The sequence below is a fragment of the Thalassophryne amazonica genome, chromosome 8, assembly GCF_902500255.1.
Source record: "Thalassophryne amazonica chromosome 8, fThaAma1.1, whole genome shotgun sequence".
In the NCBI taxonomy this organism is placed as follows: Eukaryota; Metazoa; Chordata; class Actinopteri; order Batrachoidiformes; family Batrachoididae; genus Thalassophryne; species Thalassophryne amazonica.
Genome location: NC_047110.1, coordinates 47,966,802 through 47,982,059, shown reverse-complemented (window position 1 = coordinate 47,982,059; position 15,258 = coordinate 47,966,802). Strand labels below are relative to the sequence as shown.

Genomic DNA, 15,258 nt, shown 5'->3' with positions numbered 1-15,258 from the left:
AAGGTCAGTGAAACTCTGGACTCAAGAGGCCACTGAGAGGTTGAGGGACTGTTTCAGAACCACAGACTGGAGCATGTTTCAAAACTCTTATGGTGAAGACATCAACGGCCTGACCCAGTGTGTCACTGACTACATGAACTTCTGTGTGGAGAGCACTATGCCCACCCGGAGGGTACAGTGGTATCCCAACAACCACCCCTGGGTGACCCCCGAGCTGAAGGTCCTGATGAACCAGAAGAAGAGGGCTTTCAACTCGGGAGACAGAGAGGAGCAGCGCAGGGTCCAATAGGAGTCCAGTGGAAGATCTGTGCAGCCAAGGTGGTGTATGGAGGGAAGATGGAGGAGCAACTGGCCTGGAACAACGTCAGAGACACGTGGAGATGCCTCAAGACCGCCTCCAGATTTGGGCAGGGTGCCAGCAGGACTGCAGATGGGGATTCTCGGTTCGCAGAGGAGCCAAACAGCTACTTTAACCGTTTTGGCTCCTCCACGCCTGCCCCCCTGCCTGCTCCCGGCCCTCCACATGTCTCCAGCAGCCAGCCTTCCAGTCTCTGACCCCCTACCTTCTACCCCCTGGTCACCTCCACTGCACCCCGGACCTCGTCCCTCCTCCCCCGTGACTGTATTCAGCACCAGCCCACCTCAGCTCACACCCCAGCTCCCCCTTACTGTAACTCCAACCAAGGTGAGAGGCCAGCTCCTGCGGCTGAAGCAGAAGAAAGCAGCAGGACCAGATGGGATCCCCGCGAGGCTGCTGAGGACCTGTGCAGATGAGCTCTGTGAGGTCCTCAGCCACATCTTCAACATGAGCCTCAGCCTGGGGGTGGTCCCCACCCTGTGGAAGACCTCCTGTGTGGTCCCGGTTCCCAAAACACCGCACGCCAAAAACCGGCCCACTACAGACCAGTTGCCCTGACCTCCCACCTCATGAAGACCATGGAACAGCTCGTCCTGTCTCACCTCCGCACTGTGGTGAGCGACACCTTGGACCCACTGCAGTTCGCCTACAGGCCCAACATCGGGGTAGATGATGCTGTCATCTACCTACTGCAGCGAGTGCTCACCCACCTGGAGACCGGCGGGAGTGCTGTGAGAGTCAGGTTCTTTGATTTCTCCAGCGCTTTCAACACCATCAGACCGGCGCTGCTGCGGGGGAAGCTGGAGGATGCAGGTGTGGATGGACACCTCGCCACCTGGACCATCGACTACCTCACTGACCGCCCGCAGTACGTACGGCTGCGCGGCTGTCAGTCTGAGGTGGTAAGGTGCAGCACCGGGGCCCCCCAGGGCACTGTCCTCTTGCCTTTCCTCTTCACCCTCTACACCAGTGGTGGCTACGTTTGGTCCTCGAGAGCCACATTCCTGACACTTAGTTGTCTCCCTGCTCCAACACACCTGAATCCAATGAAAGGTTCATTAAAACTCTGCTAATGAGTCTTTCATTGGATTCAGGTGTGTTGGAGCAGGGAGACAACTAAGTGTCAGGAATGTGGCTCTCGAGGACCGAACTTGGCCACCCCTGCACTACACCTCAGACTTTACCTACAACACAGACAGCTGCCACCTCCAGAAGTTCTCTGATGACTCCGCCACTGTGGGTCATGTGTCTGAGGGGAACGAGCTGGAGTACCGGTCAGTCATCACAGACTTCGTGGACTGGTGTGAGCGCAACCACTTGTGTCTCAACATCAGTAAGACGAAGTAGATGGTGATCGACTTCAGGAGGAAACCACCACCTCACCCACCGCTGAACATCCAGGGGGAGAACATAAAGACTGTGGACAGTTTCAAATACCTGGGTGTTCACCTCAACAGCAAACTGGACTGGATTTACAACACCGACGCCCTGTACAAAAAAGGCCAGAGTCGCCGCAACCTCCTGAAGAGAGTGAGATCCTTTGGAGTGAGCAGGCCTCTGCTTAAGACCTTCTACGACTCTGTTGTAGCCTCAGCTCTCCTCTATGCTGTTGTCTGTTGGGCCCTGGGCAGCACAGAGCGGGAGAGAAAGAGACTGAACAAGCTGGTCAGGAAGTCCAGCTCTGTCCTGGGCTGTCCTCTGGACTCTCTGGAGGAGGTGGCTGAGAGGAGGGTGTTAACCAAGTTCAAATCCATCATGAACAACTCCTCTCACCCTCTGCACCGGACTGTAGTGGAGCTGACCAGCTCGTTCAGTGACAGACTGAGGCACCTTCAGTGCAAGAAGGAACGATACCACAGATCGTTCCTCCCTGCTGCTATCAGGCTGTACAATAACACTGTGAAATAACCACATGTTATTTCACAGTGTACCAATATACAAAATACCAAAATACAAATCATGTGCAATAACAACTCGTTTACAAATCCCTGCACTAATGTCACCTTACCACACCTAAACTCCATTTCACATATTGTAAAGAAGATGCTCCTATCTCCTTTCAATCCATACATACATACACACACATACATACATATATATATGTGTGTGTACAACTACATGTAAAATGTAGTTGTCCCACACTATTGCCGTAATTCCCACCACAACACTGTAATGTCCCTTTAAACAGTTTGTGCTCAGAACTAGAGATCAGACCAATCCCATCCAATAACGGTATCGGCTTCCGATATCAACATAATTCACGGATCGTAAATCTCCAATACAACCTACGGAGTTTACCAATCCAGAAGCCGACTGTGAAACATCTCCACAAGTGCTGCTTGCTGCTCGGTTAAAATGGCTGCGGAGTGCAGGGAGGGAGGGAGAAAGGTTTCTAAACAGAGACATGTCTCTCACTGAGATGCGGAGTATTGTAATGAGAGAGAAGTAATGAGGGATCTCTTCCGCAGTTAGCAGCCAGCTAACAAGCAAGCATTGAGGAGTACTGTCGCTGACATGTCTCCTGAAACACCGCAAAGCAAGACAGCAACATGCAATGTTTGCAAAGTCATTGTACCGAGACACAAAAGCTCAGTTGCGACCAACAATACAGTGAACTGAATCAAATATGTGAAAAAGCGCCACATTAAAGAGCGTGAGGATTTTTAAACCGGGAGCAGTAAGGCAAAATGATCCAAGGTGCGCCAATTTATTCAGACTGACTCAAAATATGAGTAAATTAACTTTTATTTATTTTTTTGGTGGTTTCTTGTTGCATTTTGGAAATGAGGAAATGCATTCCAGCCTGAAAGCAGTTCATGTACTTGGGGCGGGTGTGACATCTGGTGTTCAAGAGATGAAACTTCAGCCACTTGTCCAACAATAAATAAAAGTACTTAATTCTTTCACCAAAACATCAAATCGAGGCTTGTATGCTAGATATGTCTTCTGGCAAATTGCAGCTTAACTTTCAAGTGTTTTTTTTTTTTTTTAAATACTACTCTATACCACTTTCTCATGAAGCTGTATAACTGGGGATACAAAATATTCTCATAAAATTAACAACAACAACAACAACAATAATAATATTAAAGCAAATGGAGCTCTGGTATTAGAATAGTATCGGAAGAAATCCAAATTCAGGTATCAGGATCGGAAGTGAAAAATGTGGATCGGTGCATCCCTACTCATAACACAGAAAAAGATGCAACTTATAGTCCGGTGTGAATAATACATGTTTTTTTTTCCTCTTCGAGAAGCATTTTTTGACAGGTCCAACTTATACTCTGACTCAACTTATACTCTGGAAAATACTGTATCCTTTGCTCACCTTTCTGCAGGCAGGGCAGAGACCATTCTCATCTGTGCGAATGCGGTGCCAGCAAAAGCGGCAGATCTGGTACCCACAGGTGCAAGGAAAGAAGTTGACATCATCAATCTCCAGTGGCTCCATGCACAATGGGCACTCCATGGGGTCGTCCTTCATGTCAGGGCTGTGGGACATCCTACGGTGTGGCAAGCGTGAGTATTGATGCTGGTCACAGGTCTGTCAAAACAAAGAGCCTGAGCATAAAACTGCCATTCTAACATGATTTAAAATGGTAAGCACTTATTACAAGAGACATTTAGCACTCATACTTTGCAGCAGCATCTCATAAATCAGGGTTCCATAAAGCATAAGTGATTAAGTGAAATCTGTGGCAGTGTCACATTCAGTGGTGGGCACAGATAACCAAAAAATTAACTTTGATAACAGATAATCAGATAACTGAAAAGTTATCTTTGATAAAGATAAACCGATAAACCACCCAAAAATGTATCGGAAGTTACAGATAACCGATAAATTTCAGTATTGTCTCTGGTACATTTGCAACTACTAATAAGCTGAATTTGAGTTTTAACACCACGATCGCTTTTGGAAGCATCAAAAGCCCCAAACAATGAGCCCACACTTCTATGTTTGAACATCCTGCCCCCTGCTGGAAGCTCTTGTTTACTACACGGCTTACAGCACAGAAGCAAGCTGAGAGCAGCCACAAAGCCAGCTCTACTAATCACAACGCTCCGGTCAGGCAGACGTCTTGGAAAATAAAGTCATACTGACTTATGGTTTGATGTGAATACTGATAGAATAACTCCATTAATGTCAGTTCTGTCATTTGTACAAAGTTAAAATATAACATATCTTTTTAATGTTGAATAATGCACTAATTCTGAGTTTTTGTAACAAACAGACAGATCACAAAAGGATTCTGGGTAAAAGTGCCTCTGCTAAACACTGATTGGTTCAGTCATTCATTATGTAAACCAAAACGTTAATGTGACGTGTGTTGGTGTTTACAGATAAATGTGCTTTTGTAAAATATTCCATTTTTTATTTGTAAAAACAGGCATTTTTACGGAGCCCTGGAAGTGTCACCGCAAAATGTTTTGCATGTGGAGAGAATGTGCGCTCATTTTATTAGTGCTGTGCGCACGTTTTATTATATTGTAAACCGTGCACTCAATATTGTCTTGACACATAAATGTTGGCTTTACACTGTGCGAGTTTTAGCCCTTTTTCAGATGATTTTTCATTCGTGCAAGAATTTTTTGGACCAAGTTTCAGGTTAATTGTGCGTCCTGCATCGTTTAGTGTACATGGAGTAACAAGCTGCGTTTAACATCTCACGACCACCTCCTGATCACCGATAGTATGGTCGAATGCAAATCAAACCTATTTGATATTATTCTGGTCGGCCGTCGTGAGGGTTTCCTGCTGCTGAAGAGCTACAAGCATCCAACCGCTCGCACTGTGCATGTGCAAACACCGCAGACCTGTCCTGCAATGTTTTTTTGTTGTCGTTTGTTTTTAAACTTTGATGTCTCCCATTGAGAGGTTTTGTAAATTAAGTTTGAAAAAAAACTTAACTTGTGATTAAAAATATCATAGTGTCTGCTCATCTTCAGGACGAATACCGCCATGAACTGCCATTGACACTACTGGCCAGTAGATGGCAGTAGAGACCGTGAAAACTTGCCAAAACAAAATTCCAGATAATCCGTGTCTGCTACATTTAAGATGCGTGGAATTTAACAAACGCAAATACAATAACATCTATAAACCCAGAGAATATATTCATGAGAGTTTTAGGCACTAGAGCTTAATGCTATTGTTCGTGGAGCCTGAACAGAGTGTCTGAAATGCATTTGTCCTGTGGTGAACGTACTGAGATTACCCTATCCTACCCATAATGCACTGCTGGGCACAGCATGTGCTCACTAAAACCGTAAAAATTAGCACAGTACTTTAAAACTAAAACATATATCTGATATTTTCACTTTAGAAAACTTCAGACATGACAGTAATTTTCAATAACTTCTCCAAAATTTGTTTGGTTAAAATTTGAACCAGAAGTTAAAAATGTATGCCTCTGGATGACTTAGGGGATATTGCCAGCGTATAAGTATGGTGTTAAAGAAAATGATTTTTTTTTTTTTTTTGTGACCAGTTCGCCTTAGCCTGTAGAGGACAGAGCAGTTTTGCATAGAAGCAGCTCTCTTCTGTTTGCAGAGGGTGAAACTATACATCTTTTAGGAAACTTTTAACAGGTAGGTGCTCAACTGATTTTAAATTTTAAAGTTGTTTGCTGCTGTTCAGCTTTGTTTACTACATTAAAGTTAAAAGTTATCGGACAAAAATTTATTGCAAGATAATTAGTCCGATAATGGTTTTTAAAGTTATCTAAAAAGATAATCCAATAATGAAAACATTATCTTCAATAATTTTTTGTTATCGGATTATCGGAACTGTGCCCACCACTGGTCACATTACAGCAACACCATCAACAAACTAGTGGAGTCTGGGCACGGGAATATGAACCAAAGAAATTAAACAAAAGTGCATACTTCTATTAAACTAGTTTATGTTTTTATTAAATGAAAACATGCTGGATGAGGAGGGCACAATCATCGGTCTGTACAAGTTTGTACAAGAAATATTTAGTTTTACAATCATTTTTTCCAAAAACAGGTAGAGAATATGGCATTTATTAATTCTCCCTACAGCTCTATGGTAAAACGTTGCCCAGAAATTAGACATTTCATTTTCTTCGTATTTGAGAAAAACAGATGCAATAACTTGTACAACAAGCTGAAACTACTTAGCTTGATATAATATTGCCGTCATACATTAATAATACATTATGTTTGGAATAGCAGACTATAATTTCTTAATATCTCATATAAGGGCTACTTGATTATAGCAAAAATAATTCATATGGAAATCACAAACATGTTTACACTACATCCCATGTTTTCTGCAGTTTTAAGACTGTCAGCAAAGGGCAAAGCAAAAGGGCAACAAAGTTTAACCACTGTCACAAAGCGCTTTATTCTGGCCCAAGTACAAAGTGCATTATTACAAGACAGCTATTGCGTATATGCATCATGATGAGGTGCACATAAAATGCTTTACTTTTTACTTTCTTGAAGTGGGAATAGTCCAAACGGGAGACAGTGACATACACGAGGTCACAGGACACATGCTGTGGAAGCGGGGGAGCAACAGCTCCCCTGGGTTTTAGCATTTAGAATCTGAATGAGAGCCATATGAGTGCAAACATGGCTGAGCTGTTGAATAATTATTTGAAGTAAATTCATTAAAGCATTATGCTTTACTTTGAAAACTACCAAGTCACAGTGATGAAAAAAAGAAATTCTATAAAGAAAAATATGCATCAAGATGCACTGATAACTGTTTTGTAATCGCATCGCAACTCTGAATTATTATCAAATTGTGAGATACCTAATGATTCCAACTCCTACAAGAAAACAGATCTGACCTAGGCTCAGCTTTCCCATTTGCATTCATGTACAACCCCAATTCCAATGAAGTTGGGACGTTGTGTAAAATGTAAATAAAAACATAATACAATGATTTGCAAATCCACTTCAACCTATATTCAATTGAATACACCACATTAACAAAATATTTAATGTTCAAACTGATAGACTATTATTTTTGTGCAAATATTGGCTCATTTTGAAATGGATGCCTGCAACATGTTTCAAAAAAGCTGGGACAGTGGTATGTTTACCACTGTGTTACATCACCTTTCCTTCTAACAACACTCAATAAGTGTTTGGGAACTGAGGACATGAATTGTGAGTGTCATGATTGGGTATTAAAGGAGCATTCCCCAAAAGTCTCAGCCGTTCACAAGCAAAGATGGGGCGAGGAATACCACATTGTGAACAACTGCGTGAAAAAATAGTCCAAAGGTTTAAGAACAATGTTTCTCAACATTCAATTGCAAGGAATTTAGGGATTCCATCATCTACAGTCCATAATATGATCAGAAGATTCAGAGAATATGGAAAACTTTCCCCACGTAAGCGGCAAGGCCGAAAACCAACATTGAATGCCAGTGACCTTCAATCCCTCAGGCGGCACTGCATAAAAAACTGACATCTTTGGGTAAAGGATCTTACCGCTTGGGCTCAGGAACACTTCAGAAAGCCACTGTCAGTTAACACAGTTCGTCGGTACATCTGCAAGTACAAGTTAAAACTCTACCATGCAAAACTAAACCCATACATCAACAACATCCAGAAACGCTGTCGCCTTCTCTGGGCCCGAGCTCATTTGAAATGGACAGACACAAAGTGGAAAAAGTGTGCTGTGGTCTGATGAGTCCACATTTCAAATTGTTTTTGGAAATTGTGGACATCATGTCCTCTGGACAAAAGAGGACACAGACCATCCAGATTATTACCAGCGCAAAGTTCAAAAGCCAGCATCTGTGGTGGTATGGGGGTGTGTTTGTGCCCATGGAATGGGCAACTTACACATCTGTGATGGCACCATCAATGCTGAAAGGTACATCCAGGTTTTGGAACAACACATGCTGCCATCCAAGCAATGTCTTTTTCAGGTACGTCCCTGCTTATTTCAGCAAGACAATGCCAAGCCACATTCTTCACGTGTTACAACAGTGTGGTTTCGTAGTAAAAGAGTGGGGGTATTAGACTGACCTGCCTGGAGTCCAGACCTGTCACCCATTGAAAATGTGTGGCACATTATGAAGCGCAAAATACGACAACGGAGACCCCACACTGTTGAACTACTGAAGTCATACATCAAGCAAGAATGGGGAAGAATTCCACCTACAAAGCTTCAACAATTAGTGTCCTCAGTTCCCAAATGCTTATTGAGTGCTGTTAGAAGGAAAGGTGATGTGACACAGTGGTAAACATACCACTATCCCAGTTGAAACATGTTGCAGGCATCCATTTTAAAATGAGCAGATATTTGCACAAAAACAAAGTTTATCAGTTTGAACATTAAATATCTTGTCTTTGTGGTGTATTCAATTGAATATTGGTTGAAGAGGATTTGCAAATCATTGTATTCTGTTTTTATTTACATTTTACACAACATCCCAACTTCATTGGAATTGGAGTTGTCAACGGTAGCTGAAATATCACATCTTTTTAGTAAAATCCTTCTCTGTGCTATTTAGCCAAGAAATTGCATAAATGGTGACACGACAGACAAAAGCTAAACGATGCAGTTTGCCCAGTGACTGCCAAAAAAAATGCCTGTGGCCTTTTCAGCTGCCTGAGTATCTTTGTGGCTTCCCTCACTAGTCTCCTTCTTGCATGGTCACTGCTTATGAGAAATGCCTACACCAGACAAATTTACAATATAGTGCTATTCTGTGTATATAAATGATTGATATGCCAGCCACGACAGTGGTGATTTGTTTTAAAAGAAATCAGAATATTTACTTTATCCAAATACTTAGGGAATCTGAAAAACGACGGACAATGTATTCAAATGTCCGCAGTTCCTAAATGCTTCATGTGATGTTTTTGTTAAGCTCCACCCATGCCCCTCCGAATTAAAGTTGAAATCCACACTCCAAACACATGCTGATTGTTTGACAACTCCATACTGGTGGTGTACAGAGGAAAAATTACAAAATTATCACTGTCCAAATACGTATAGACTTGAGTACATACTTCTGTTAGTGTATTGTGAAAATGTCATTTAGTTTTTGAATAATCATGCTAACAGAGAGCTGTGGGTGCACACATTCATAATTTACTTGGTCTAAGTAACAATGTAAAAGAAAAACAGCAAATCTGCTGAAGGCAGTGACTGATTGGCATTTTAACTTAAAAGAGAGAGCACTGACAGATTGCAAAACTTTGCAACAACTGATCAGTTTCCCACTCCAGAGTAGCAAATCTATAGAGACATTTCTGTGCTTTGTCATGTCCACATAATCCTCGTGATTTCACACAGACTGATAAACTTTAGTGAGAGAAAGTCCCTTCTATTTCTATTTAATATTTATTTTTATTTCATGCTTTGCCGTATGACCAGAGGTAAAATTAAGTGCACAGGCACACAGACACATGGGCCTAGTTGCAGTCTACTGATATATTTAATCAGTTGTTTGAATGCATTCTTATATTTATCTAATTAGTTCATTGGCTGATCATCAAATCTTTCTGTGAAGCTCTTCTCTATGAAGCAGTACCCCACTGTGATGTTTTGGCCATGACAACCACAAAATCAGAGTACTTTATCAGGGTTCGCCATGACTCCATCAGCGTCACCAAAGTACATACTGTTTAGTAAAATGATTGTTTTTCCAAGTGTCAATGCAGATTGCTAGTGTTTCCCATTAACTATCTTACAAGCCATTGGTGGCCAACAAGAGTTACATAATGACCTGAAAATGCTTTTATAGTTTTCATAATAAAAGGGAAAGTATTTTCAACTCCTCAGCTCCCTCCGTCTGTGTCTATTATTTCTGTTATGCCAGACTGTGTGCATGTGTATGATCATGCATTCTGAACACATTCCTCATTGACGAAACATTGCTATTGAGTAGGGGAGTCATGGATCACAAAAGCCATGGTTGGGATCGGATATGGTTTTTAAGCTACGGATCAGATCATTTTTCAAAACAACAAAAAAATATAATAAAAAGGGACAAATGCTACTTCATTTCTTTTTTTAAAAATAACTTAATGAGCAAAGAAAATAAGGAACTTCTGTCTGTGGTCCTGGATGAAAACAAGGTGTTCAATGATTTACATATGACTGGCCTCTACTGGTGGTTGGCTCTCACTGCGGTATTGTATCACTTCCTGTTCCGGAGCACAGCGGTGTTTTTCTGTATCTGTTAGCTGTTTAATCTGCGCAGTTAGATTGATTTAGTTATCTAGATTACGATTTGTTTCCCAGTGTAATCTTTACGTGCCTTAACTAAAGCACTCCTTCTGCTGAATCACCTCTAAATTATTTACACATAATTCACTTTGCGTGTTTTTAGGAATCCGCTAGCTTAGCGCAGCTACTAGCTCTTAGCCGATTTAGCATGGCGGTTTCTCCTGTCTCTCCCGCACTTTTCTGCTCTGGGTGTGAAATGTTTAGTTATTCCTCGGCCTCCTTTAGCAGTAATGGTACTTGTAATAAGTGTAGCTTATTCGTAGCTTTGGAGGCCAGGCTGGGCGAATTGGAGACTCGGCTCCGCACCGTGGAAAATTCTACAGCTAGCCAGGCCCCTGTAGTCGGTGCGGACCAAGGTAGCTTAGCCGCCGTTAGTTCCCCCCTGGCAGATCCTGAGCAGCCGGGAAAGCAGGCCGACTGGGTGACTGTGAGGAGGAAGCGTAGTTCTAAACAGAAGCCCCGTGTACACCACCAACCCGTTCACATTTCTAACCATTTTTCCCCCACTCGGCGACACACCCGCCGAGGATCAAACTCTCGTTATTGGCGACTCTGTTTTGAGAAATGTGAAGTTAGCGACACCAGCAACCATAGTCAATTGTCTTCCGGGGGCCAGAGCAGGCGACATTGAAGGAAATTTGAAACTGCTGGCTAAGGCTAAGCGTAAATTTGGTAAGATTGTAATTCACGTCGGCAGTAATGACACCCGGTTACGGCAATCGGAGGTCACTAAAATTAACATTAAATCGGTGTGTAACTTTGCAAAAACAATGTCGGACTCTGTAGTTTTCTCTGGGCCCCTCCCCAATCGGACCGGGAGTGACATGTTTAGCCGCATGTTCTCCCTGAATTGCTGGCTGTCTGAGTGGTGTCCAAAAAATGAGGTGGGCTTCATAGATAATTGGCAAAGCTTCTGGGGAAAACCTGGTCTTGTTAGGAGAGACGGCACCCATCCCACTTTGGATGGAGCAGCTCTCATTTCTAGAAATCTGGCCAATTTTCTTAAATCCTCCAAACCGTGACTATCCAGGGTTGGGACCAGGAAGCAGAGTTGTAGTCTTACACTCCTCTCTGCAGCTTCTCTCCCCCTGCCATCCCCTCACTACCCCATCCCCGTAGAGATGGTGCCTGCTCCCAGACTACCAATAACCAGCAAAAATCTATTTAAGCATAAAAATTCAAAAAGAAAAAATAATATAGCACCTTCAACTGCACCACAGACTAAAACAGTTAAATGTGGTCTATTAAACATTAGGTCTCTCTCTTCTAAGTCCCTGTTGGTAAATGATATAATAATTGATCAACATATTGATTTATTCTGCCTTACAGAAACCTGGTTACAGCAGGATGAATATGTTAGTTTAAATGAGTCAACACCCCCGAGTCACACTAACTGTCAGAATGCTCGTAGCACGGGCCGGGGCGGAGGATTAGCAGCAATCTTCCATTCCAGCTTATTAATTAATCAAAAACCCAGACAGAGCTTTAATTCATTTGAAAGCTTGACTCTTAGTCTTGTCCATCCAAATTGGAAGTCCCAAAAACCAGTTTTATTTGTTATTATCTATCGTCCACCTGGTCGTTACTGTGAGTTTCTCTGTGAATTTTCAGACCTTTTGTCTGACTTAGTGCTTAGCTCAGATAAGATAATTATAGTGGGCGATTTTAACATCCACACAGATGCTGAGAATGACAGCCTCAACACTGCATTTAATCTATTATTAGACTCTATTGGCTTTGCTCAAAAAGTAAATGAGTCCACCCACCACTTTAATCATATCTTAGATCTTGTTCTGACTTATGGTATGGAAATAGAAGACTTAACAGTATTCCCTGAAAACTCCCTGCTGTCTGATCATTTCTTAATAACATTTACATTTACTCTGATGGACTACCCAGCAGTGGGGAATAAGTTTCATTACACTAGAAGTCTTTCAGAAAGCGCTGTAACTAGGTTTAAGGAAATGATTCCTTCTTTATGTTCTCTAATGCCATATACCAACACAGTGCAAAGTAGCTACCTAAACTCTGTAAGTGAGATAGAGTATCTCGTCAATAGTTTTACATCCTCATTGAAGACAACTTTGGATGCTGTAGCTCCTCTGAAAAAGAGAGCTTTAAATCAGAAGTGCCTGACTCCGTGGTATAACTCACAAACTCGTAGCTTAAAGCAGATAACCCGTAAGTTGGAGAGGAAATGGCATCTCACTAATATAGAAGATCTTCACTTAGCCTGGAAAAAGAGTCTGTTGCTCTATAAAAAAGCCCTCCGTAAAGCTACGACATCTTTCTACTCATCACTAATTGAAGAAAATAAGAACAACCCCAGGTTTCTTTTCAGCACTGTAGCCAGGCTGACAAAGAGTCAGAGCTCTATTGAGCTGAGTATTCCATTAACTTTAACTAGTAATGACTTCATGACTTTCTTTGCTAACAAAATTTTAACTATTAGAGAAAAAATTACTCATAACCATCCCAAAGACGTATCGTTATCTTTGGCTGCTTTCAGTGATGCCGGTATTTGGTTAGACTCATTCTCTCCGATTGTTCTGTCAGTTATTTTCATTAGTTACTTCATCCAAACCATCAACATGTTTATTAGACCCCATTCCTACCAGGCTGCTCAAGGAAGCCCTACCATTATTTAATGCTTCGATCTTAAATATGATCAATGTACCACAGGCTTTTAAGGTGGCAGTAATTAAACCATTACTTAAAAAGCCATCACTTGACCCAGCTATCTTAGCTAATTATAGGCCAATCTCCAACCTTCCTTTTCTCTCATAAATTCTTGAAAGGGTAGTTGTAAAACAGCTAACTGATCATCTGCAGAGGAATGGGCTATTTGAAGAGTTTCAGTCAGGTTTTAGAATTCATCATAGTACAGAAACAGCATTAGTGAAGGTTACAAATGATCTTCTTATGGCCTCGGACAGTGGACTCATCTCTGTGCTTGTTCTGTTAGACCTCAGTGCTGCTTTTGATACTGTTGACCATAAAATTTTATTACAGAGATTAGAGCATGCCATAGTTATTAAAGGCACTGCGCTGCGGTGGTTTGAATCATATTTGTCTAATAGATTACAATTTGTTCATGTACATGGGGAATCTTCTTCACAGACTAGGGTTAATTATGGAGTTCCACAAGGTTCTGTGCTAGGACCAATTTTATCACTTTATACATGCTTCCCTTAGGTAGTATTATTAGACGGTATTGCTTAAATTTTCATTGTTACGCAGATGATACCCAGCTTTATCTATCCATGAAGCCAGAGGACACACACCAATTAGCTAAACTGCAGGATTGTCTTACAGACATAAAGACATGGATGACCTCTAATTTCCTGCTTTTAAACTCAGATAAAACTGAAGTTATTGTACTTGGCCCCACAAATCTTAGAAACATGGTGTCCTAACCAGATCCTTACTCTGGATGGCATTGCCCTGGCCTCTAGTAATACTGTGAGAAATCTTGAGTCATTTTTGATCAGGATATGTCATTCAAAGCGCATATTAAACAAATATGTAGGACTGCTTTTTTGCATTTACGCAATATCTCTAAAATCAGAAAGGTCTTGTCTCAGAGTGATGCTGAAAAACTAATTCATGCATTTATTTCCTCTAGGCTGGACTAGTACTGACGGGGACTAGAAGGAGAGAGCATATCTCACCCATAGTGGCCTCTCTTCATTGGCTTCCTGTTAATTCTAGAACAGAATTTAAAATTCTTCTTCTTACTTATAAGGTTTTGAATAATCAGGTCCCATCTTATCTTAGGGACCTCGTAGTACCATATCACCCCAATAGAGCGCTTCGCTCTCAGACTGCTGGCTTACTTGTAGTTCCTAGGGTTTGTAAGAGTAGAATGGGAGGCAGAGCCTTCAGCTTTCAGGCTCCTCTCCTGTGGAACCAGCTCCCAATTCAGATCAGGGAGACAGACACCCTCTCTACTTTTAAGATTAGGCTTAAAACTTTCCTTTTTGCTAAAGCTTATAGTTAGGGCTGGATCGGGTGACCCTGAACCATCCCTTAGTTATGCTGCTATAGATGAAACAATGATATGTATAGGAAGTTGAGGATAAATTAAATTCATCCTACCCACAAGCAGACCAGTGGTGGGCAATGTTCAGCTAATCCGATAACCCATAATTATCGAAGCTAATGTTTTTGTTAGCGGATTAGCTTTTCAGATAAGTTTTAAAACCATCACCGGACCAATTATCTTCCGATAACTTTTAGACCATTAACTTTTTTTTTTTTTTTAACATAGCTAGTAATGTTGAAAAACATTTAGTATCCCTTTTGCTCCTGTCTGCTATGTATTTTGCAGCAGTGAGGTAGCTTAGAGGGGCTGAGCTCAACTCCACTCCCAGCATAAAGGGCCTGGCCGCCAGACTGCCACAAAAAAAAAAAAAAAAAGAAGTCATTACTCCTTAACACCATACAGTGGTCCTCAATTGGGAAGCAGGTTTGACTTGTGGTTTTGATTTATAAATCAAATTATTCCAGATAGAATAACTACATTCATGTAAATGCTTAAAATGTACAAAGTGGATATATAACATCTGTTAATTTTAAAATAATGCACTAATTCTGAAGATTTGTACATTAACACACAGATGCCCAAAGGGATTATGGGTAAACTTTGCCTCCACTCATACTGATTGGTTGACTA

The 15,258-nt window shown here is 41.7% G+C and overlaps 1 protein-coding gene across 1 annotated transcript in view; it reads right to left on the bottom strand.

Moving 5' to 3' along the window:
- cnot4a (CCR4-NOT transcription complex, subunit 4a) overlaps window positions 1-15,258 on the bottom strand; it is a 69,435-nt gene that overhangs the window by 49,083 nt on the left and 5,094 nt on the right. The window contains 1 exon segment of the mRNA XM_034176138.1: window positions 3,687-3,902. Within this exon segment, the coding sequence (XP_034032029.1) occupies window positions 3,687-3,860 (174 nt within the window). The 5' untranslated portion in view covers window positions 3,861-3,902.